The sequence below is a fragment of the Camelus ferus genome, chromosome 10, assembly GCF_009834535.1.
Source record: "Camelus ferus isolate YT-003-E chromosome 10, BCGSAC_Cfer_1.0, whole genome shotgun sequence".
Lineage (NCBI taxonomy): Eukaryota > Metazoa > Chordata > Mammalia > Artiodactyla > Camelidae > Camelus > Camelus ferus.
The window spans coordinates 21,040,106-21,064,602 of record NC_045705.1 but is presented as its reverse complement, the minus strand read 5'-3'; the positions used below and the strand labels follow the sequence as shown (position 1 = coordinate 21,064,602).

Below are 24,497 nucleotides of genomic sequence, written 5' to 3'. Positions count from 1 at the left end.
GGCCAAAAGATAGAAACAACCCAGATGTCTATCAATGGATCAATGGAAAAACAAAATTTATCTAAACATACAATGGAACATTATTTGGCCACAGAAAGGAATGAAGTACTGATACAAGCTACCTGGATGAACCTCGAAAACATTACGGTAAGTGGAAGAAGCCAGTCACACAAGACTACACACTGTAAGATTCCATTTATATGAAATGACGAGAATAGGCAAATCTATAGACACAGAAGGTTGTTCAGTGCTTCCCTAGGGCTAAGGGGTAGGAAGGGACTGAAGGGTAACAGTTAAAAGGTATGGGGTTTCTTTTTAGAATAATGAAGATGGTCTAAAATTGACTGTGGTGATGGTTGTACAACTCTGTGAATATACTAAAAACCACTGATTTACACATTTTAAATGAGTATGTTGTATAGTATGTGAATTATATTTCAATAAAGCTATTATCAAAAAAAGTAAAATCCGTTTTATTTAACTATTTTCAGTGTAAGCAGTCACAATAATAAACCTGTAATATGGAATTAATTGCATATGCAACACAATTATTGTATATGTGACTTCCATATAGAAATCTTTCCAATTTATTTAATGACCTGGAAATATTTCACAGTATATTCTCATGTAAAAAAGTAAATTAAAAAAAAAAGTAAACTATGTTTATGTCATTATTCAACATGAAAAAGTAAAATAAATGCACAAAAAACGTACACCAAAATTCTAACAGAAGCTGTCTCTAGTCGGTCAGATCACTGGTGATTTTCTTTTTGTTATCCGTTTTTTCTAATTTTTCTATAGCAAATGTGAACTAAGTATTTCAAAATTATAAAAAAGCCATTGAACCATTGTAAGCCCACTTTCTTATGCTAATTAAACAGTTACTTTAATACTACACTGTCACATAATTCTAAGAGATAAGACATTGGTTTTGCCACCCAAGTACTCCTCAGAACTCGATCAGGCCTACAGACAGAAGGAGACACACATCAGCTGGGTCTGGAATTCCTGTCTCGTGCTGTCCACTCTGGTCTGCTGTCACTCAGACCACAAGTGAGCTACAGCTCACTAGGAAGGGGCCATCTCCCATTTGCAGAAGGCCAATGAGAGAGTGAAGCAGCCTCAAAGACTTAGACTTTAGGAATCAGCCCCACCTGCCCAGGCCCAGGCCATATTCGTTCAGTGCTACCCAAGAAACCTGCTCCTGCCCGAGGGTCCTCACCCATTGATGGTAGATGCCATGAAAACAAGGTAGGGGCCCAGAAGGCTCTTCACCAGGGGGAGGGGGATGGCAGCAGCTTCATCGATCACGACAAGTTCAGCCTGGCCCAGTTTCACAGCATCTGCAGGATGTATGTACTGCGGGAAAGAAGAATTTACATCATTAGCTTGGCCACCTAATCCCCCAGCTGTGACTGCTGGTGAGTCATCATCAAGGTCACTCTCTTTCCTCTCTCTCCCTCTTCCCCTTTCTTCTTTCTCTCATTCCTCCTTCTCACTTTTCCTTGGCAGGGCAGAGCTGGGGTGGCCTTAAGAGTCAGATGTCTGGGTCCAAACAGTTCAACCACTGACTGTGTGACCTTGGGCAGGTCACTTCATCTCACAGAGCCTCAGCTTCCTCTCCGAAAAATGGGAGAAATAGTGATGGCTGCTTGAGAAAAAAATCAGGTGACTCTACAAATGCCTTGCCTGGGCCTGGGCAGAAGGATAGGGGCTGCCTCCCTCTCCTCTCTCTTCTCGGTCTTCTTATGCTTCACCCTGGCCTCACTCCGGCCAGTGGGCCAGAGGCAACGGCTAAAGAGCAGGATGTCAGGTTTCCCAAGCATTTCCTCCACGCCGGATACTGTGTGTCTTGCTTTGACATCGTCAATATAATGGCCAAGTCTCCCTGTGCCAGTGGGGACACTACTGGGGGGACTCAATCCCTTCCTCATGCTCACACGGCCTTATTTATACTATTAGCTTGGCCATCTACTGTCACACACTTGCCAAGAGCCTAGCATCCTTGTGAGTATAAACAACCCCTCCGGTTTCTTCAGGGAGTTCTGCTTTTTTTTTTTTAAGGTCAAAAAAAATTTTTTTAATTGAGGTATAGTCAGTTTACGATGTTGTTTCAATTTCTGGCCTACAGCATAATGTTTCAGTCATACATATACATACATATATTCCTTTTCACATTCTTTTTCATTATAGGTTACTACAAGATATTGATATAGTTCCTTGTGCTGTACAGAAGAAACTTGTAGTTAGTATCTGCAAATCCCAAACTCCCAATTTATCCCTTCCCACCCCCTTCCCCGCCAAGTAACCGTAAGTTTGTTTTCTACGTCTGTGAGTCTGTTTCTGTTTTGTAAATAAGTTCCATTGTATCTTTTTTTTTAGATTCCTGCTATTTTTAAAGTTTGCAAAAGGCCATAAAGAGGTATTTTACAGGGGAAGGAACCTGAATAGCCAATTGATACAAACAAAGGTGCTCCGCCTCACCAGGAATCAGTGCAACGCTGAAGACAACAAGGAGATCCTGTTTCATATTCAAACAGGCAAAACCTAGAGCTGTAAAACACCCAGTGTTCGTGAGGACGTGGGGAAACAAACCTCAAAGTGCTGGGGTGAAGGTCAATCTGTACAAACACTTAGAAGGAGAATTTGGCAAAATCCAAGAAAGCTGGAAATCTACACATAGCCTAAAACCCAACAATCCCAATTCTAGAAACATACAAATAAACTGTAATGCACTCATATGGTGCTTAAAAATGAATCAACCAGCTCTACGAGCTTCAATCTGGACAAATCTTGAAAATAAACATTGAGTGAAAAAAAGGCAAGCTGAAAAGGGACAAGTATAGTGTGTTACCACTTATGGGCACATAATTATGTAGTGAAATATAAACACGTGAATTGAAAGGAAACACACCAATCTCGGAGCAGAGTTACCTATGGGGAGTGACAGAAGGGAAGAGATGGGGAGGGGGAAAAGAGGGACTTCAAGTGTGTCTGTGAGGTTTTAGATCTTTAAAACAGAAATATAAATGGCTTTTAAAATGAAACAAATACAGCAAACAGCAAAACATCAGCATTTCTTAAGCCTGAGTGTTACATGATATTGGTCTCTGTGCTTTCTTCTGTGTTTCAGTATTTCATTACAAGTAAGATTTTTAAACAGCTTTGCTGGAAGCTAATGGATCGAGGAGATAGAGACTGCACTCATTCCAAACAGCAGGATACACGTCCTCAGTAGGGCCCCATGTCTTGGATTTTTACGGAGAAAAACTAAACATCACCTCATAAAAACAGCAGAAAGCAGGCCCTTGGAGAGGTGTGGCCGGCTTTAATCTAATATTCTTCCATTTCTCAATTTTCAGCAAGAAAGAAGAGGCCTCAAAGGGACACAAATGTAGCCTCATAAAGTCAGGTCACCTCTTCTGCACTTTAAACTCCAGTCTGGAGACAAAACGACTCTGGTAATATGAGAGGGTCTCTGATGACAGATCCAAGGAGTGGCAAGGGCTGAGCTAAGCATTTCAGGGAAAGGTTTTCCTTCTTTGGTTTGTGTATTTTTCTTGAGTTTTAGCAGATCTCTGTATTCTCACTGCCCTCACCCCGCCCTGCCCCAGCATCAGTCTTTCCTCCTCTCAGTGGGGACAACCAGGCCCAAGTGGGAAGAAACGCACAGAAGGAAGAGATTCTAGAAGAAGACCTAGTAAGAAAAAAAAATTAAGATCCTTACAGTAAAAGGCACAAACACTTAACATGATTTATAACCTGGACCTTTGATAAAGGGTATACCTCCTTGACAGCATACACACATGCCTCACAGGCACAAAGGTCAAGGGCATAAACTGCCAAGTTTACCTGGCCCACTTCCTACTGCAGCCCAACTCCAAAAATAATCAATAAACCCACTCCATTAGGTTCCATGGGTCTCCATCCCTTCTGCAAGCCTGGCACGACTTAACAAAATTGTAGCCTTTGCACAAGTACAGACCATTCAGGCTTACAGAGCACTGCAGATTTATAGAGCTTTTGGGGAAAACTCTGTTTAAAAAGGAAAATAGGCCACTGGCTAAACCACAAAGATTCAGAGCACATTTTACAAAGTCCCTTTTTTCTTTTAAATGGTGAGGTTATCATTTTAGCTACAGATGCATCTTTTCTAAACCTGCTATAATTAAGCAAAATTAGAAACGATGCTGGAATGATTCAATTTCTCTTAGGTGACTGGCATACTTACAATCCCACTTACTCAATTTTCAAGGGATAAAACTACAATTTTCCAATCTGGCTACACACATTTGTTAGTTTGCTTGAACGTTTTTCTTTAGAAGAGGCTGGAAATCTGGAACAGGTTTACCGTAAAACAACAACACTGTCTAAAAGACATGCAGTTACACAGCACATAAAACAACTATAAAAGGGGACATCTTAGAGCATTTATACACAGCAGGATACTGGCCCCACGTGGCAGGGTTTTAGAACAAGCCTCACCTGAATGGTCTGCCTGTGTTCCCGGAATACATTCACTCTGATCACTGCTTTGTTAAATTCAGGGTTTAGAGACTGAATAATCTCATAATCCAGATGCTCCTGATGGGGAAAGAGTCAAACCAATGACAAACGTTAGAAACAAGCTTTAGAAACTAAATATTAAGAAAGTCAGCTTGCATTCTAAAGACTTCACCTGCATTTACACCCAGCACAGAATCAAAATAAGCTCTTATCCTGATTTCCTACCTGATACTGCAGAGCATCAAATCCTTTAAACACAAATTCAAACAGAGTATGTAGGTTATCTGGGCTTGGGGATGTAACAAAGATATTGGAGTACCTGTTGAACAAAAGAGGAGGATTTTTTTTTTTAAGTAACGAAATCTAAGAAATGTTTAGAGAACTCAAAAAAAGAAAACACTGTTGTTTGCCCATTACACAGGTGATAACCAGAAATAATGGCAGAAAAAAAAGATACGTTTTGGGGGAGGAAAAGTAAAGCAGCTCAGGACCCAAGGGCATTTTTCCTCCCAAACTAATGAAAACGAGTTACCAGTGTGAAGGCAGCACATCCTGGCACTGAGCTGCCGACATGTGAAAGCCCACTGCTGAGGGCGCTGTGGGGACCACTCCCGCAGCATGCAAAGCGGCATGCTGCTCCCGGTCCTGTACCCTGGGACGAGGGGGCTTCACTTTCATCACTAGCTCTGCTGAGGGTTTCAAACTGTGAAGCTGGAGAGCTCAAGAGTGCTCAGGCCAAGACCACAGTAAACCTCCGAGTGATCCTTGTTGAACATCAAGGATGCTAATGGCTGAGGGGCCGAGCGGTACCACTGGAGCAGCCAAAGGAACAGAGGACTAGAAGTCAGGAGCTGAGCTCAGCCCTGGCACTACCGGCACTGACTTGGGGAGGGATCTTGGGTGAGTCACAAACTCCTGGGGCCTATGTTCATCCACCTATGAAATGCTAGCCGAGCTATTAGGAGCATCAAGGGAGATAATGCATATAGGAAGACATGGTAAACTCAAGGTCCATTATTTATGTCTGCAAAGCTGGAATTACATGCTCTCCTAGCAGCCCAGGCCAAAAGAACAGAAAGGAACATCACACTCAAAGGCAGCTCCTCAGCAGCAAACAGATCTAATATTGATCAAAATCATTAACATGTCAAACTTACACTTTTCTCAGTCAGCAAAGCTTGTCATACACATTTCCATCTCCTGAGAGTTTTTAAGTTTCTTACCCCCATTTCTTTGCTCTCTTGTGTTCAACTCTAAATAGTGATCACAAAGGCCCTGGTGTGTGTGTCTGAGAGTGCCTGCACGTGTCTGTGCACCTTGGGGGAAACAGCATTGCTATTTCTAGACAGAAACCCCGGGTTTAGAGAAATTACACAGGAGCCTACTCAGACCCAGCAGCTGCCTCCCTGTCCCCTGAGCCCTGCTCCTGCACCGCTCCCTCAAAGCTCAGCGTGCCTGAAGATGGGGAATCACACTGCCTTACCCAAAAGCCACAGCTCCAGCAATAGCCAGCCCCAGGGCTGCAGATTTTCCCCTTCCTCGGGCAGCGGTGAGTGCAACAGTACTCCTCAGGGTCTTTTCAGAGATCCCCTCGATGAATTTCAAGACCGCTTTGGCCTGTGGAAAGAGAAAATATCAGATGTGCTCTGAGGACAGCCAAGACTCAGCCATCCAACACCATCACCGCAGAGAAGTCAGGCTGATGCCAAGGCTAAACCAGGGGGCAGTTCTTACAGGTCAGGAAGCAGGGCTCAGCACTTGGACTCTCACTCCCTTGGTCTCAATTAGATGCTGATAACCCTGAAATTCACATTTCCATCCTGAGCTCTTCCCACACCAGACTCTTATATACACGCAACTGCCTGCACGTCTCCACCTGTACGTCTAACCAACAACTCAAACCTAAAACTGAACGCCTTATGTCCTCCTCAGTCCCCCTCGACCAACGATCTTCCCCAGCTCAGTTAACTGTCCAATGGCTCAGGCTAAGAGCCTTCTCCATTTTCTGATTCATCAGCAAATCCTGTCAATACCACCTTCAAAACATATCCCTCTCCGTTATCCTCCTCTACCACTCTGGTCCCAGCTACCATCCTGTCTCGCCTCCACTGATACAGTCACCTCCAAATTAATTAGTCTTCCTAAGCCCACCTCCATTCTGCTGCCATCTAGACTCAACACAGTAGCCAGAAGGATCCTTTTAAAATTAAGCCTGGGGTTTCTTCAGCAGCTGTGCTGACACCGTAAATGCAAAACCCTCTGGTGGCTCCCATCACTCACAGAGTAAGCGCCAAGCCCTTCCAGGGGCCTGCACAGCCTGTACCGTTTGACCTCCGTCATCTCCTCTTGCCCATGTCTGCTCGCTCTGCTTCAACCCAAGCAGCCTCCCGAGCACACCAGGGGACTCCTACCGCAGGCCTGTGTACCTGGTGGTCCTCTGCCCGAGCACTCTCCCCACAGAGAGCCACCTGGCTCACTCTCTCAACTCCTTTAACCCTGCTCAAATACTACCTTCTCAACGAGGCCCTCCCTGACCACGGTACCTAGACTCACAGCACCCCGCCCTTCTCCTGGCACTCCCCACCCCTCCCTGCTGCTCTTTCCATTTTCCGGTCATATGCAGCACCTTCTGCTGTACTGCCTGATTTGCTTATTTCCTTGATTCGCTGTCTGCCCCATCCCATCAGAACATGAGCCCCGCAAAGCAGGTGTGTCCCTCTTGTTTACTGCTGAGCCTGGCGCCTAGAGGAGTGCCTGGCACCGGAAGGGAAAGCAAGATGCCAGAGGCATGAATGAGAAGGACCACGACACTACTCAGGGACCAGACTCCGCTCCCCAAGTGGGATCTGCCCTGGGAACAGGCCATTGAGGCTGGGAGGAAGGCCAGATGGTCCAGGCTGGCCTGCCTGGTCCTGAAGAAGCTGCCTCAAGTGACCAGGCAGCAACACCTAGAAGACACTGACTCAGGCCCAGGCAGTCAGAAGGGAAAGAAACGGAGGGGCAAGAGGAAGCCAGAGTCTCCAGATGGAAACACTCAGGGGGTATCCAGATCCTACTTGCCTTATCCTTTGCTGAAGGCTGTATTTTATCCTTTTGTTGTTTGCTTTAGAGAAGTTAAAAACTCTGATAAAACATAACTGGAAAAATCCAATAACACAATAAAAGAGTAAGGATCTGGACTAAAAATACATTTCAAAATAATATTCAAAAATGAAAAACCAATATAAAACAGCAGACTGGTTTACAAAAACAAATAGATGACCAGTTGTTATATTAAAAAGGTGCCTGCTTCTCTAATAAAGCAATACAAATTGAAACAATGAGTCTATGTTCCCATATCAGATTGGTAAAGACTTACAAGTTAGATAGTACTCAGTGTTGGCAAGGTTGCAGAGAAAAAGCCCCTTTCATACACTGGTGGTGGCTCCGTAACCTGGTGTGACACCCATTTTAATGCACACACACTCTGGTCCAGCAATTCCTCTCCTGGAAACTTATCCCAGAGATGGTGCCCACCGATGTATCTGTAAGAATGTCCTAACAGCATTGTTTATAACAGCAAAAGAGCTGGAATCAAACCCAATGTGTAGCAGGGACTACTTACACTCTGTACAGTGTGATCCCTCCATATATATATGTATTTTAAATATCCATTTATACGCAAAGAAAAAGATCCAGAAGGACACACAATAAACTGTTAATACTAGGTGTGTCTGCAGAGTGAGGCAGCCAAGTAAAACACCACTTTCTATTTTTAATGCACACTTTCATACTTACTGATTCTTTTTTTTTTTGGCCACGGGCCCCTTATTTTCTTATAACAATACTGCTGTACTGTGGTTTCTCCCTCTTCTTCCCTTTCCCCACCCTCTCTCTGGTGATAAAGAGAGGACCAGAAAGTGGCTGAGAGAGGTTAAAGCCTGCAGCCTGGGCTGCAGAGAGAGCTGTGTAGCTGGCGATTCCATTTCCAGAACGAAAAGAGAAACCAGCCTGTTGGGACTCAGCCCTGAGCGGGCGGCATCACTGCAACTGTTTTCCAGCACGAGGGCAGAGCCCAGCGCTGAGAGGCCTGTGCTGCTTGGTCAGGCTGGACCAGAACCCTGAACACACCTGACAGCTTGGAGGCCTCTGGGCCACGCCCATTCAGCTCCCATCACCGCCCAGGAAGCACCAGAGAAACCAAGTTTACCAGCGCCGGCCACTTCAGGGAGCACAGAAATGCATCCTGGCAGCTCCCAGCCCAGCCTGCTGTCTGTACCTGAAGACCAGGTACACATCCTCATCACAGGGGCCTCATCAGGCCTCACACTGGAGCCAGGGTATGTACGAGGGGCCTCCAGCTTCCCTCGCTTCCGCACAAGGCAATTTAAGCAAAAGCCTTCATGTCATCCAAACTCAACTAAAATGAAAGAAAATCAGTCTATCACCCTCTCCTGGAAAAACTGCTGAAGGTATTCCTCTTTAAATGTAACCCATCTCTCTCCAGCCCTCAGCTCCCTGAACTGTTAACTTGGGGGAAAGGCAGAGATGATACTGGGAACCCACACTGTTGCCTGTGCCTGAGTGTGAGCGACAGAAGAGTCTCCTTCCCCAGGGAGAAGCCAAGTCTCGACTTGTCCGAACTTGGCTTCTGTTGCTCCTTTCCCTCTCCACTGCTTAGACTGGGGTGGGGACATTCCAAACGCCAGGCTCACCTGGTCTAGGGTCCTGCAGCAGTCCACCAACACGCCCACAGGCTGGGTGTCCTGCAAGCTCTCCTTCAGCTCCTTCAGCTCCAGATCGGAGGGACCAAGGCTCTCCTCCTACCAGAGAGGGGACGAGTAGGTTTGCCACTGCCAGGGAGGATCAGCACAGAAAACATAGCCTCCCCCAGATTCCCGGACCCCCGGCAGCTCACCGGGGCCTGGGGAGGTAAGGCCTCAATGCTGGCGGCGTGGGAGGAGATGGGCAGGATGTTGAGCTGGTCATCAATGACGAGACACTTCTTACACGAGGCCAGAGAAAGGATAAACCTGAGGAACAAAACCACCGTCATGAGGTGTTGGGGGCAATTCCTACACAGCAAGGGAAGGACTTTTCTTCAGGAAATCGATCTAGGCCCACGTCTCTAAGAAAGTTGGAGAAAGCCAAACCCAGCTGGAAAGCAGTGCCAGATGATCCCAGTTTCCCTCACAAGGCACCGGAACACACACAGCAAATGAGAAAACGGGGAACTCCCTTAAGAGATTGATTACAAGCGCTCCTGTTGTGCAGAACCCCAGCTGCTCCCGGAGTCACCTGGCCCGTCCCACATCCTCCCAGGCTCACCCTTCGGGACTTGGTGTCTCAGCCATCCTTGACTTGGAAACTTCAAACCCACCCCACATATGCTCACCAGCCACACAGGGAAACAGACACAAATGGATTTACCTTCTGCCACAGGAGGCAAAAATAAAGGAAAGGGAGGAGAGGAAAGCTCCCTTGAGAAATACAACCCACATTGTAGACAAACACATTTGGCCATAAGATCCAGCTTCTCCCTCAGCTGCAAGAACAGGCCTCACACACCTTCACCAGCTTCAGGCCCCTCCATGAGCACTGGGCTCCCTCCAGGCCTGCTCCTCCCGAGCAGCAGCAGAAGTGGGTGAGATGTGATCGGCCCCACGGCTCTTCCAGGCCAGGATTTCTAAACCTCAGCGCTCCCGGCAGCTTGGCCCAGGTAATCCCTTGCTGAAGAGGCTTTTCAGTGCCTTTTAAGCTGTTTAACAGCCTCCTTGGCCTCTACCCTTCACCCACACCCAGCTCATGATAAAGTGTCTCCGGACACTGCCAAGTCTCCCCAGAAGCAAAACTGCGAACCACCGATCTAGGCCACAGCTTCTTCCTCCCCAAGGTGTTCCATAGGCTGCTAGCTGGTGTTCCCTAAAAAGGGCTTTGTGGTCAGATAAATGGAGGAAACAATCAAGCGGGTCCCTGCTGCTCTAATACTGTTCAGAAGCTACAACAGGCACACGCGAACCTTCATAAAGGAAAAGCAGTGCCAGTATTTCCCAGAGAGACTGGGCCAGAAAACTCTTGTGCCATAAGGTCCCTCTTAAACACGAGTGTTCTGGGAAACACATCTGGGGAAAGAGTGATCCAGACACATTGCCCCTTTGACAGATGCGGAGGCTAAGAGCCAGAACGCGGGAACGACTTGGTTAGCGCCAGGAGGAGGACAGAGTCCTGGCCCCAGCCCTCCACTCACTGTTACTCCCAGTTAGCGCCACAATTCCTGCTGCTGTCAGGACTCCAATCACTTGGGGCTCCCGTACTACCTTCCCTCAGACAGAGCCCAGCTCTCACTCAGGTCCAAGATGGAAATCTTCCCACTGTGACTCCCCACATTGAGGGACTAAGAAATGTGCTCCAGACCTACCTCTCATTGAATCTTCCCACCACATCCTGATGGGCCTCAGTCCTGTATCTTGAATGTACGTCCTAAAAAGACAATATCCATTAACAAAGTGCCGAGGCTCAGCGTCCAAACGTGAGGAAGTTCCATCAAGTAACCCTGGGATCAAAGAGGCATCAGCAATGCTGCTAGAGACAAAAAACCCACTCCTACCTAAACTGCTGTGCCGAACTGGCCAAATGTGATTTACTGGAGCTGGGATCAGACACTAAATGCAATGATTCTCATTACAACAAACGTCCCCTCACCTCATCTCTGACTTTTCCCACTTTATCAAGCATCATAAATGTATTCATTCATTCAATGAAACACACACGTCAACACCAGACAAGCTGAGCACACACTGGTGTTCAGTAAAGCATGACCCTATTCTCATGGAGCTCACAGTCAAATGGTTGGCTAGAGACAAACAAGTTCATAGATACAAATTTTGGCAAATGCTGCGAGTGAGAAACCAGGTGCAGGGACAGCCAGTGGGGGTGGGGAGGGGGGCTACTTATACAGGAGGTGAGGGAAGGCCCTCTGAGGTGATAAGCGGGCAGCCACGAGAGGGAAGAAGAATAAACGAAGCGACATGGGCGCAGACATTCGTTCATTCACAGGTATGTAAAGAGGGCTGACTAGAGGCCAGGCACTCTTCCAGGACTGGGGAACACACTGGGGAGGAAAACGAAGCCCCTGCTTCCGTGAAGTGTGGAGACCAGCACAGGCAGCCAGACGATAAACAAGTGTCTAACTTTAAGTGGTTGTAACGTGCTTTGAAGAAAACTGAAACAGGTTAAGGAGTGCCAGGTAAACCACACGCTGCAGAGTGTGGGGGAGGCTGCACTGGGGAGGCGGTATTCGGGCAGGGACCTGAATGCAGTGAGGAAGTCAGCCGGGTAGATATTCCCGTGGGGAAAGCTAGCGTGCGGGCCCTCAGGTGAGTGTACTGAGGAGAGGGGGCATGTCTGAGGATCTTCGAGGAGGCCAGAGGGGTGGTGGTGAACTGAAGAGAGATGGGGAGGGGACAGGAAGCAGGCACTAAGGTTGGAGAAAGTCCATTTCACCAGATGGACACAGCTCACGAAGCCCTGAGGCCAATGTGAATAGCTCCTGAGCAGTTGGGCCATGGATGTGATGCAAAACCTGTCACTCGGAACACCTACGTGGCCAAACTGCTGCGTCAGAGCCCAGCCCTGCCCCCAGTGAGACACTGCCCCACTTCCGGCTACGTCCTCAGTCTGGGGAGAGAAACACTTCCCCCCACCCCGCCCCACCCGGAGTCAAAGTTCTTGCCAGTCTGGGAGGGGGATGGCAACGTTCCCTCGTCACCCGCTAGGACAAGGGCCCAGGGAGGAGGCCTGTGCTCGCTCCCCTTCTACAGTATCGACAAATGTAGGCAGGCACTTCGTGGCTCTCCATGGAATACTATTTCAGAAATGTAACTACACAACAGCTGCATCACGTCTGGAGCTCACTCGTGCAGAATCTGCAAATGCCTGAAAGCAAATGCACAACTCCGAGGTCCCAGCCCGCTTGGGGCCGGTGGGGGGGAGGGGGTTCCTGTAGCGACTTCCTCATCAGTTGCAGTCAAAGAGCTCCCAGTCCCGAGGCTGTACCAGCTGCTCACTGGAACTGCCCGACAGGAATTCTTAGAAGAAAGCAGCCTACAGTAGAAACAGACTGATTCAAAACCCCACAACTAGGTTAAAACATAGACACTCACCATGGTCATCGTGTACAATTGCCTGAGTGAATTCATGGTCCGCAGGAGGATGACCACCAGCCCACCACCTTCCACCGTTTCTACAGTCCTGGCCAGCAAGTTTGGAGTCAAAGCTTCAAAATCCTGGAAGAAGGAGCCCTTAGAACCAGCTGGTTATGCAAAGAACACCTACAGGGAAGCTCAACCAAGGGTCAGGTGATAAGGTATAAGGAGGGTTTCTGAGCACAGACTCAAGACCATATTCGTCACTTGACTCACCAGGACACACACACACCCCTACTTAGGGGACCACGGAAGAGAGCCCAGTTCTGGAGAACAGGTGTACCTGATTCAACATATCAACGTGCTTCTCATAATCTCTGATAAAATCTTACTTGGAAAGAAGTTCTCTAATCTTCATTGATTCACACTTGGATTTCAGAAACTCTCACATTCACTTTCTGCTATGTTTACAGATGGAAACTGTTTAACAAAACTCAGCTGCACCACATGAGGGAGCCACTGCCTAAAGGAGCCATCATCACTGCACCTGGTAACAGTGTGGAGCATAAGCAACTCAGAGAGCAGGTGAGAACAGACAAAATGCTCTTTCCAGCCTCCAAGGTGGGATGCAAGCCAGTAGAGTACAGACGACCCACTGGAATGCAGAAAGAAAAACCCAGCACTTCTACTCAAAAATTCCAACCTCATTTCTTAAATTTATAAGCTATGTTTCACAGTATGTGTAATCATAATATTGCATACATAAAATAAATACATAGTAAAATGTGGCAATCTGTGCTTAAATGTGGAGATTTGTGCTTAAATGTCTTCTTTTTATGGGGCTGGGGGAGGGGCATCACAGGTGTCAAAGAATCACAGACTAAAACAAAGACCACCAGAGCTCAAAAGAAGGAAAAATGTGGAACTTTTAATGTGCCAGGCAAAAGAATACATGCCACTGAAGAAATTCACCAGGTAAGTTCTCTGAGGGGGAAAGTGAGGGGGCTTTAAGGACTAGAAGGGTGGGAGTGGGGTGAGGGTGGCGGTGGTGATGCTAGTCAAGCACTCTGGATAGGATGTAGTACACAGGTCTGCCCCCAGTTGGCTAAAATAAATCGAATTGCTCTCTGGTCACCAAAGTCTTCAGGTAGCTCCAGTGAGGGTCTGGGGTCCTAGGGTCAGTGCTTCACCAAGCTTGTTAGACCCAGGTGTGATGAAACATCACTGCCAGTTTTGGCATCTCTAGACAAGTTCTGCTTTAGGTAGAAAATGTTCTTTTTAGGGGGTGGGTAGAGCTCAGTGAGTTCAGTGGTAGAGCGCATGCTCAGCATGCACAAGGTCCTGGGTTCAATCCCTAACTACATTTAAAAAAAAAATGTTCTTTTTATATGGGGTGAGTTACCAAGTTTCCTTTGGAAAGTGGCCAAGTCTTCCACTGATAAAGCTTGAGGGGAGGGGTGTACATGTGAATCTTCTCTCCTTTCTGTACACCCGTTCTCATGGGCACCCAGACAGCCCAAGCACCCCTCAGTGCTCTGAGCCCAGGCACGGGCTGGAGGAAGTCACCCACCTGGAGAACACACATGCCAAAGGTATTGCCCAGGATCTTGTGGGTCTCATTGTAGTAGCAGTAGCGAATGTTTGTGGCAGCTACGAAGAGTTCAAATGGGTCATCTTGCTTTATGTTCAGTGTCCCATTCTTTATTTTTTTCTGCAGCTGTCGCATTCTTTTCTTCCGATGACTGCAATCAACCCCCCATCCCACGAGAGCCAGTTAACTGGAGAGGTTAGAGTTGGGAGCAGGGGACAGGCTCAACAATCACCTACCTAGACCCTCAGTGCTGGAAGGGAATGTGGAAACTGTAGGGCTAGTCCCCTCACTTTGAATGTGAAGGAAACTGGAGAGACATTAGAGCAGAGCGATGAAGAAGAGGGGCTTCAGAGGGAGACAGTGGCAAGCCTGCGTGTGACCCCTGCCATTGTGCTGTCACCTTCAGCAGGCACTTCACTTTACACAAAGGATAATGGGAGTCCCTACACCTCACATTTGGCCAGAGCTTGAAACCAAACCTTGGTGGCTTCATTACCTCAGTCTCAAGCCAATGCTTCAGTGACACAGCGCTGCTCCCCAGAGGACCTGGGAAAGGCACTGTGACGGTGGGTTACTGTATCTATGATTCCTAAATGAATTCCTCCACTTCCTTCCCAGATTGTGGGATCAAGTCCTCCAGGGAAGACCTAATCTAAGACAGTACTGATAGAAAATATATCTGGATAGGGAATGGAACCCGGACCTCTCTCAGAAATCCCTGAACTTTTCTTTTGTCTTTAAAAACTCTGAATACCCAACTGTCAGTTAACTCTTTTACAGAAGAGAGAACAAGAAAACTCCAGAATTGAGGATTATAGCTGACCAAAATTTTATCACAGTTCTCTAACTGAATAGCTAGAACCAGGCCTCCCCTGGGGCCTCCCCCTCCTCACACGTCAAAGGAGGCATTTGGGCGAGTTCATTTCCACCATTCCTCCAGCCTTAGCCCGTGACTCGGCATTGGCCTTAACCTAATGCTCTGCCCCATCAAGGTAGGGGTGGGAGAGCTACCAGAGGCACAGAGGAGTTTAAAAGTGAAATAAGGTGAGTTAAGTTTGAAAGGCAAATCTGCCCAGAATACTGTGAACTGTCTAAATCTGCACCCATGTGGCATTTATCAAGTGAACAGCAGTGAGAATTAGAAGCCCCAGAAACTTACAGTTCTGCTGACACGCAACAGGTCTTATTCTCAATCTGTATTAAAAATGCTTACTTGCTCAATTATGAAAGAATGTGTCAGTTATGGTTTAAAATTACATACCGGTGATATACAGCTAAATGTAAACAATGCACAAGTGTTGAAATTATGGGTGCTTTTTATTTTATTTTATTTTATTTTCACCTTTGTGATTTGTCTGTATTTTTCATACTACTTGCAATAACGCTTTTATTACTTTTTTTTTTAAAGGCAAAACTACTCAAAATCTAGCTTCTTTTAGGAAAAATCAAGTCTCTTTAAGAACAAAGGATACGAACTAATCAAACTTTGTGCCTTTGGCACTTAAGTAAAATGGAAATAATTTTAAAGCCTATTAATAATACATTCAACTCAGGGGAAAAGGGAAATAGCTCAGTGGTAGAGCGCGTGCTTAGCATACACAAGGTACTGGGTTCAATCTCCAGGACCTCCATTAAAAAAGAAAATACATTCAATTCGACAAATATTAACTGAGCAGCTACTACAAACATGTCAGATCATTTGAAAATATGAAAAAATTAAGATAAACAGGAGATGCTTCCTCAGTAAATGAACTCACTTGGAAATCAAAAAAGACCAGCGTACAAGTGACCATATCTGGAGGAAGGGAGAAGGAGGGTGACAAGCACTGTAAGAGAAGACAAGGGCTGAAGAGGGCAGAGGGGCCATGCGCTGCAACGAGGGGCTTAGGAAATGCTTCCTGAAGGAGGCAGGCCCTGAAAAGTGGGGAGCATCTCAGTAGGTGAGGACAGAGAGGTGCAAGTGGCACCCTGAGTGGAGGAGGGAGCAGGGGCCAAGGCGAAGAGTTGCCCACAGCAGAGAGCAGCCAGAGCCGGAGGCACGTCTCAGAGTCCACAGTAGAGACAAACACATTTGGGAATAAAGGAGGGAGAAGAGGCCCAAGGACAGAATCCCAGTGCGAGCTGGGTTTAGGGTAGGAGATGAGATCAGGGAGAGAGAAGAGCTCAGGAAGGTGGTCCGAGTGTCAGAACGGAGAGCTGTTCTGAGGTGACCATATCGTGGGTTATCTGTCAAGGAACAGCACGCACACCCCAAACTCCTCCACACACACAACTGTAGGCAGAGCTGCCAGGTTCCTGCTAGGTGACCCACCCCCCTCCCCTGGTCCAGGGGTGGGTGTCCCTCTACAAGAACTTGGGAGAGACTTCCATGTAGCTGAACCAGAAACATGTAAAACTCAAGTGCTGTTTCTGCCATGGGGAACAGACGGCAGAAGGCTGATCTCAAGTGGGAAAGGACAGAGCAGACAGGAGAGACGAGAAAACGAACAATGACTGGGGCATCAGCACTCCAGCTGAGCCACTCCTGAGGCAGAGCTCAGATCTCACTAGCCTGTATACTGCTGACCCTCGAACGTGAGGGCTAATATGCGTATAACCTACAGTCAGCCCCTCCGTGACTAGAGCTCCTCTGCATGAAAGGACTCAGCCAACCATGGACCAGGTAGTACTGTAGTATTTACTACTGAGAAACATCCACTTATAAATTGGGCCAACACAGTTCAAACCCAAGTTGTTCAAGGGTCAACTGTACTTCAATGAATTCCATTTGTGCCTAAGCATGTTTGTGTTGGAGGTCTGCTATATACCACAAGAAGTCTTAAGTTCCACAGCTTCAAATAAGAAAGCCAACTGTCAAAAACAGCAATAGACTAGTAGAGGAAGAGCTCTGAAAAGGAGAAAGAGGGAGAAGAGTTGTTGCATGAGGCATCAGGTCATCAGTGACTTCCAGAAATAACTGAAGGAATGTGCATTGCATGGGCTTAATCAGCTTAGAAAACTAGGAAGAAAAATCGCATGCAGAAAGTAAGGAATTAGGCTGGGGACTTAGAGAACACGAAAAGGATTTGAAACTTACTATCAGGAATGAAAAAAGGACCTCAGCTCTGTTATTTTCTCTATTGGAAGCGTCCTCAGAGATAGCACCTTCACTAACTATCCCTGAAAAACTATGTCAAGGAATCATTTCCCGGCATTTAGCCAACGAACAGGAATGGGAAGTGGTATGGGACACTCAAAGGACCAAGCTTACCTGCTAAACCCCAGCTCTTTCTTATAACACCACAGCACTGAAGGCCGAGCCTTCACAGTTGCTTTCGACAACATGTGATGGAGTAAGACCACCTGCCAAAGGAAAAAGCCACAGACTCTCAGGGCCAAAAGAGACCTTTAGGACTGCCAGGCCCAAGACTTCATTTGACAGATGTAGAAAATAAACTGAGGGCCAGGACAAGGGCCCAGGTCCACTGGCAAGCAGTGCCCAGGCTGGGACTAGAAGCCAGGTCACTGTACACTTACCCCTATGTTCAGTCCACCACCCCAGATGTTGAAAGCTGTTAACCTAATAATGTATGCTAATAATTCTAAATATACAGTACTTACCACTTCCAAGAAACTAAGGAATGTTCCCACTATGCATTTCATTTAAAGAAAACCAATCGAAGGGACCTTAATGTCATTACTGTAACACCCCAGTGGGTCTGCAACATGCTGACTGTGGGACAGGACACAAAGTAAGCATTTACCAGGAAGCATTCACCAGGTCTTACCTGATCCTTTCCTCGATCTCCGACCACAACAAAGAGAGACCTTTGCCGCTCAGCTACCCCATTCTCAATGAGAATCCGGATTCGGTTATCCACTTTCTTCCGATGCATGGTGAAAAACTATCACTAAAACAGAAAGAAGGAAACACGACTGGACATGACTATCCATGGTCTGGCTGAGGAACATTAGGTGGCTGCTTCCTGTGGGGCCAGGGGCTATGCCAGGCACACTTATAAGTAGCATCTTATTTAACTCTCAAACAGCTCCCTAGGGGAGACATCAGCCTCATTTTTAAAATTAGGAAACTTAGGCTTGGGAGGTGAAGAAAATGTTCCCTCGGAATGAGAAGTCAACAGGGAAGCTGCAATTCACACCTCTGTCGAGTTTTTTTAAAAAAAATCTGAAACAATGTTCAAAAAAATAGAATGATTAAAATATATGATATACCTAAGGGAAAATAAGGCAGTTTTCAAAAAAAATTGTTCAAACTCATTTTTAAAACTTATCTAAGGCTATGGATATAGACACTTACAGGATAACATGGCAAGATATGGATGTATGTAACACGCAAAGAAAAACAAAAAGACTGGAAGAACACACCAAAATGTATTTATGGCTGGTGAGATTGCATGTGATTCTTATTTTGTTCTTTTGTTTTTTGGAATTTGGGTTTTTTTAATTCACGTATATTACTAACAATGTCAAAGAAAAGAAATCAACAAATATTACTATGATGGAATGTGTCCAATTGTTTCCTCAAAGGAGAGGAAACTATACTGAAGCCTGTACATATAGATTTCAAAAGTTATTGTGATTACATATGATAAAACATTGTATCATTATCATAATATACCAAAGAAACACCAGAAATATTGTTTCTACAGTGTAAAAATGACATGCTACTTAGAAACTCCAGTGTTTGTTATATTCTACACATAAAGCTCATTAACTGAAACTTGACCTGCCTTAATTGTCCTTCTAGCCTCTTAATCCAAAATGGATTTGAAGTTTTATCTTACTGTAAAACACTACGTCACAATTGATGTTTCCCATTCTATAAAGAAAGAGCCAAGTATAAATACTCAAGTACCCCAAGGAAGAAAAGTGACGGAGACAAGATTCACATTCAGGTCCCCCTGTTTACAAAGCCTGAACTCTTTTCAGTTTACCAACCTCCCCAGTTTGTCAGCTGTTGCCGGCCACACAAAGATCCCACATCAATCAATCAATCAACAACTAATTATTGCTTTCTGCTCTAGTTATTGTGGGAGCCCCAGAAGTAGTACCAGATAAAGCCTTGACTTCAAGGAGCTTTAAATTTCCTTGGAGAAAATACTTAAGAGAAAGAAATGAGGGATAATCTGTCTAAAGACAGATAAAACTACATGTAAAAATAATAGCTACAGCCAGTGGTCTGATTAAAGTCTGAGGTTACTGTGGGCTAGAGTTGCCATGGAAGGCTTAACGGATGAGGAAGGCCTTGAAGGAAAAGAAAGATTACTTTTCATTCATTCATCTATTAGTCTGACAAATAAACATAGCACCTATATATACCACGCATCATTCTAGGAGCACTGGCAAACAAAACAAATCCGGAATGTGCCTGCTGAATAAAGAGTATAAACGAATAAGCATAGCGAAGTGGCTAAGAGTGTAGGAGGATCTGGAATCAGACTGTCTCAGTTCAATGCCCAGTGCTTCAACCAGGAACTGTGGGCAAGCTCCGGGAAAGCTAAAGTGTTGTCCCCATCCACTCACCCCGACCACCCACCCCGATCCGAGCTACAGTCCCTAAAGGGTGGAGATAGAGCGACGCAACCCGCAAGAGTGCTCGAGAAGCACTCCCGACTGGCCGCCTACTAGGGAAGAGGGTCCTGTCATCTAGGAGCGCCGGTGTAAGGCGGCAGTCCGCGTGGGCCGGGCATCGGCACGGATGCAGAGCCTCCGTCCTGGAGCCAGTCTCCTCCGGGTCCAAGAAAGACACCGACAACGACCTCAGCACCCATCCCCAGCCACCCTGTGATGGGTACCTGCGCCCCGAGCCCGGCGGACTCCAGCCAGCAGGGAAGTGGAAGCACGTGGGGATACCGAACTTCTGCGGGAGAGGCAGGGGCAGCGGACTGCCCCTAGCGGATGCCTAACCGCCGGTTCTCAGAGTTCGCCTGGTTCCGCGACGCACGTCCCGCTCAGGCGTTGATAGGCGGTGCGTGCGCCAGCACACTAACGGCGAGGCGACAGCGAGAGAGAGGGGGCCTTTTTCACCCCTGTCTCTGAGTGATGACGTCAGAGGCCCGGGAGGCGGAGACACAGCCTCTGCGGCTGTGTTTAGTCTCTACACGCGGTAGCTGTCGTGCTGGGTGTAATTTGCCTCTTCATACCAGAACTAAGATACCCTGGCTACAGAGGGCAGAATAAGCATGCAGATGGCCGCACCCGCAGGGCCTGTCACTGCGCTAGGGTAGCCTGGGTACCCAGATAGATCGGGGCCCCTCACGGTAAGTGGTCCAGGGTTTTCAGTGTTAGCCTGGTTACGCGAGACGACTGTCTAGGGGGTCTGTACGTAATTCTGCCCAGCCTCTTAAAAGTAACTTTCCATTTTAATGTTCCAAGATGAGGAAACTTGATCAGCAGACCTATCGCATTAATTCCACTAGACTCTCTTCATCCTATTGATCTTGTAGACCCGCCTGAGCAGTGGCCAGATAGGTTTTCTTTCCACCATTGCGGCCGCTGTACCTTGCAGGCTCCCTTTAAGCCTCTGTCTGGCTGCCAAATACTGGCGCTCTTCTGAAAACCAGTTCTGGTGGTCAGCTCTCGTTCAATTACTTTCCCTCCCCGCCACGGTCCCAGACGAACGGGGTCAAGCAGTTGACTTCAAGGGCCACCTATATAGTTTTAGTTCTGGGGGGCCAGATCGCTGAACTTAAACAAATCCAACTGCTTCCTTGACATTTCTCAGAAGCCTCCGATCAGAATTTTGAGGCCACTCATTTCCCTTTCTTCCTGAAACTCCTTCCTCAAATCAAAGTGTAATTCTGTACTTCCAAATCTAATGTAATTAGCAGTACCACCCATTTAGTCCAGCACCCATCATCAAGTATTTTACAATTTCCTCAATAAAATGTCAATGTCAGCTACAAGAGATAAAATGACCAAAGTGTTCCTGTCCCTCATGAAACTTACTCTTGGATAAGTTTAGTGTTAAGAAAAAAAGTAACCAGTGAGTAAAATCAAGGGCACTGCTTTATAAGTGGACATGGAAGGACTCAAGTGGTGACACTGGACTGCAAAGACATGAATTTATAAAGAATGAGCCTTAAGAACATTTTCAATGAAGCGCTTTCCAGTGCGGAAATGTAACACATGAAGTGGTGGGGAAAGTCTCAGCAAAGAAGCCACTGTGGCCAGAGTACAGTGAACAAAGTACAGGAAAAAAACGGTAGGTGACTAGGCCAAATAAAGGGTATGTGGGCCACAGATTTAAAATTAATTTCTAGGTGTGATGGGAAACCACCAGAGTTTGAGTAACAGGGAAGTGACAAAATCTGATTTGCAGTCTTAATAGACTCAATCTGGCCACTGTGCAAAAAATTACGCTACAGGAAAGCAAGAGTAGAAGCAATGAGAACCAACTACTGTAGTTACCTGTTACGATAGTGGAGGTGGTCACAAGAGCTAGCTGACTCAAGGTAGAACCATTTTCAAGGTAGAACCATTTTCAAGGTAGAACCATGTGGATTTGCTTAAGGACTACAGAGGGTATGAAAGGTAATCGGATGATATCCAAGGTATTTGCCCTGAGCAACTGGATGTAGGTTCATCAAGAGATACTGAATACTCAACATTCAACTCAAGATAACTAAGTATTAAGTTTGCTCTAGGGAATTTGGAATCTAGAAATATCTACGAGTGACTAAAATGGGGATTGCAGTCAAGTCTTGGGAATGGATAAGATCAGCTAGGGAAGAATGTTAGCTAGAGATGGAGTCTGCAACCGAGGCCTGGAGAACTCAGTAAAGGATACTGAGCCACTTAGGAAATATGTAGTACCCATTCAGTTCACATTGCAATCATTTCTTACATGGGCCACTCCAATAGCCATCTCTTGCCCCTTGTATTTTGTTCTCAACACTGCACTGAGAATTCTTAAATAGCAATTTTATTAGGTGACCCACCATCCTTACCCCCACCAACTCCACCCCCTATATACAGAGCTTAAAAATCTTCAGGAGTTTCCAACTGTTAAGAAACAAAACTTAACATGGAATACAACTATAAAGCCATCCACAGTAGCCCTTACCTGTTGCTTCAGCTTCTCTCTAGCTCTATTAAATCTGTACTCTTTTTACTTGAGCCAGATAGCCTTTCTAAGTCACTGAAGATTGGACTTGGACCCAGTTCTCTCCCCTCCTTTACCTAGTTTTACTACTCCTCATCCTTCAAGTCTTAGTTTAAGCCCTTTCAAAAAAAGTCTTTCCTCATCATTTTGACCAGGTCATATCCTATCAGTCATGGCCTTAATATCTATCATCAACCATGTTGCTCCATCATTGCATTTACTGTACTTTACTGTCATCATGTCAGTATCTTTGACTAGACTGTTCGATAAAAGCTGGAACTACAGTAATTTTGTCACTACTGAATATTTAGTGCTTGGAATGATGGCCTTTCAGAAAGTACCCAAACTTAATACAGCGGCTCCCTAAAATAAATACAGTACTTAAAGAAAACCAAAAAACAACACTAAAAATTGTCTTTACTAAATTAGGTGGTCTTTCACAACTTACACGCAAAGGGCCAGTCCTCTGCATGGGACTGGATTAGGCTTCAGAGCAGCTGTTAGAGTAAGGTATTAAAATCCTAACTGAGAAGAATGTAAGTGGTCTCACAAGTAAGTTAGGCAAGGCTACCAGGGATTTAAGCTTTTTTCCTCTTCTCTCACAAGCACCACTTCTTCACTTAGAGCTTTGCTGGATGGTATATACAACTAAAGCAAACTTCACTCAAGGACAGTAAGATATAAGGTTTTAATATGATTTAATCTAATGTAATTTAAAACATTCACTAGTCTCTTCCAGTTTTTTTTTTTTATAGAATTCAAAATGGGAAAGGGTATAGATAGATGAGCCTTAACAAATTACTTTCATATTCCTGAGGAGTTTCCCTCCCCATTAACTCTTTAGAAGGGATAAACTCAAGGGCAATACTGATTCTTTTATATATAACTATATAGTCAATAAAACTTCCTAGAGTGCTTAATATGAACTCAAGTGGGATGGGGATTCAGGAGCTGAAAGATGAAAGGGTTTAACTGTGCTTACCTGTCTGTATCCCATTCCCCCAATAAAGACATATTACTGAAAATACAACAGTACAAATTCCCCAAGACACTTAGGAGGATGACTACTCAACCACCTTCTACGTTTAAAGAATTGGTTGTCCACAGAACACCTCAGTTAATGAGCCTTCTGAGAATAAACATTTTCAAGTCTCCAAGTGAAGTCTCCCACATAACAGAGTTGTATATATATAGGAGCAGAAGAACTGTAGAAGCTAACTGATTAAAAATATTTAACGGATTTTGTTTTAATATCAAGATACAATGATCGGAAAAACTTCCATATTCTTTAGGGATATTAGGATCTGAAAATAAAATTGCCCTAACCAAGGTAATCAATGACACTCTACCTTAAAGCTTTAAAATAGAAGTCTCATTATCCACATGAGATGACTGATACTGTGCATTTACGAAAGGACTTCACATATGGAGTCTTGCTATACCAAGAAGCTACAGTGCCACATTGTGACAATGATTTCCTTTCAACTCTGCTAGAATATGCATTTGACCAAACAGAAGGCCTTCTGCAGGTAGGACAAGTATTCACATAGTATACAGAACACTTAGTACCAAGACTTAGATCTTAATGGGACTTTTTAAAAAGTTCTCTGCCCCATTATGAGGCACTCCTTTAAAAAATATAGTCTGAATTGAGGCATAAAAGCTTTAGATTTAGACTGCAATGGTAGAATGCCAAAAAGGTATAATATTTCAGAAAGAACAAACGATTCTTTTAAAAACATACATAGAAATAATCAAAACTAACACCTTTACACATTCACAACATCTGCACTAATGCATAGAAGTCTGAAACCTAGAAAGCATTTCTCCCGCATACCATCTCTGAACTGGTTCATAGAGATCACTGTATAAAGAACTTACTTCAATTTTGATTTTAAATGTCATGAAATTATTTTCTACACAAATAGCAAATTTAGTTTTATAGCAAATTTAGTTTTATATATAGGATTGTAAGCATATATCATCTAGGGATTACCCAGTAAACCATGAATATTTTGTCTATCCCCCTAAAATATAGCAAACATATGGTTGTGGTACATCCCAGGCAGATGTCATTTAAAGCACACAAGGGGAGGTGCTAGCAGAAGAAATACTTATTTGCAAAAGTAAACAGATAACCCTTCCAATATGATGTACCACAACCACACATGAG

The 24,497-nt window shown here is 45.4% G+C and overlaps 1 protein-coding gene across 1 annotated transcript in view; it reads right to left on the bottom strand.

Moving 5' to 3' along the window:
- The window catches only part of NAT10 (N-acetyltransferase 10), a 37,981-nt gene extending 16,804 nt beyond the window's left edge, over positions 1-21,177 (bottom strand). The window contains exons 1-12 of the mRNA XM_006195052.3: positions 20,016-21,177; positions 17,988-18,110; positions 17,471-17,562; positions 14,200-14,371; positions 12,648-12,770; positions 10,904-10,965; positions 9,404-9,518; positions 9,201-9,308; positions 5,990-6,123; positions 4,732-4,825; positions 4,486-4,584; positions 1,223-1,359 (exon numbers count right to left, since the gene is read on the bottom strand). Of these exons, the coding sequence (XP_006195114.2) occupies positions 1,223-1,359; positions 4,486-4,584; positions 4,732-4,825; positions 5,990-6,123; positions 9,201-9,308; positions 9,404-9,518; positions 10,904-10,965; positions 12,648-12,770; positions 14,200-14,371; positions 17,471-17,562; positions 17,988-18,095 (1,244 nt within the window). The 5' untranslated portion in view covers positions 18,096-18,110; positions 20,016-21,177. The remainder of the gene's footprint in view (positions 1-1,222; positions 1,360-4,485; positions 4,585-4,731; positions 4,826-5,989; positions 6,124-9,200; positions 9,309-9,403; positions 9,519-10,903; positions 10,966-12,647; positions 12,771-14,199; positions 14,372-17,470; positions 17,563-17,987; positions 18,111-20,015) is intronic.
- Between the last annotated feature and the right edge of the window lie 3,320 nt (positions 21,178-24,497).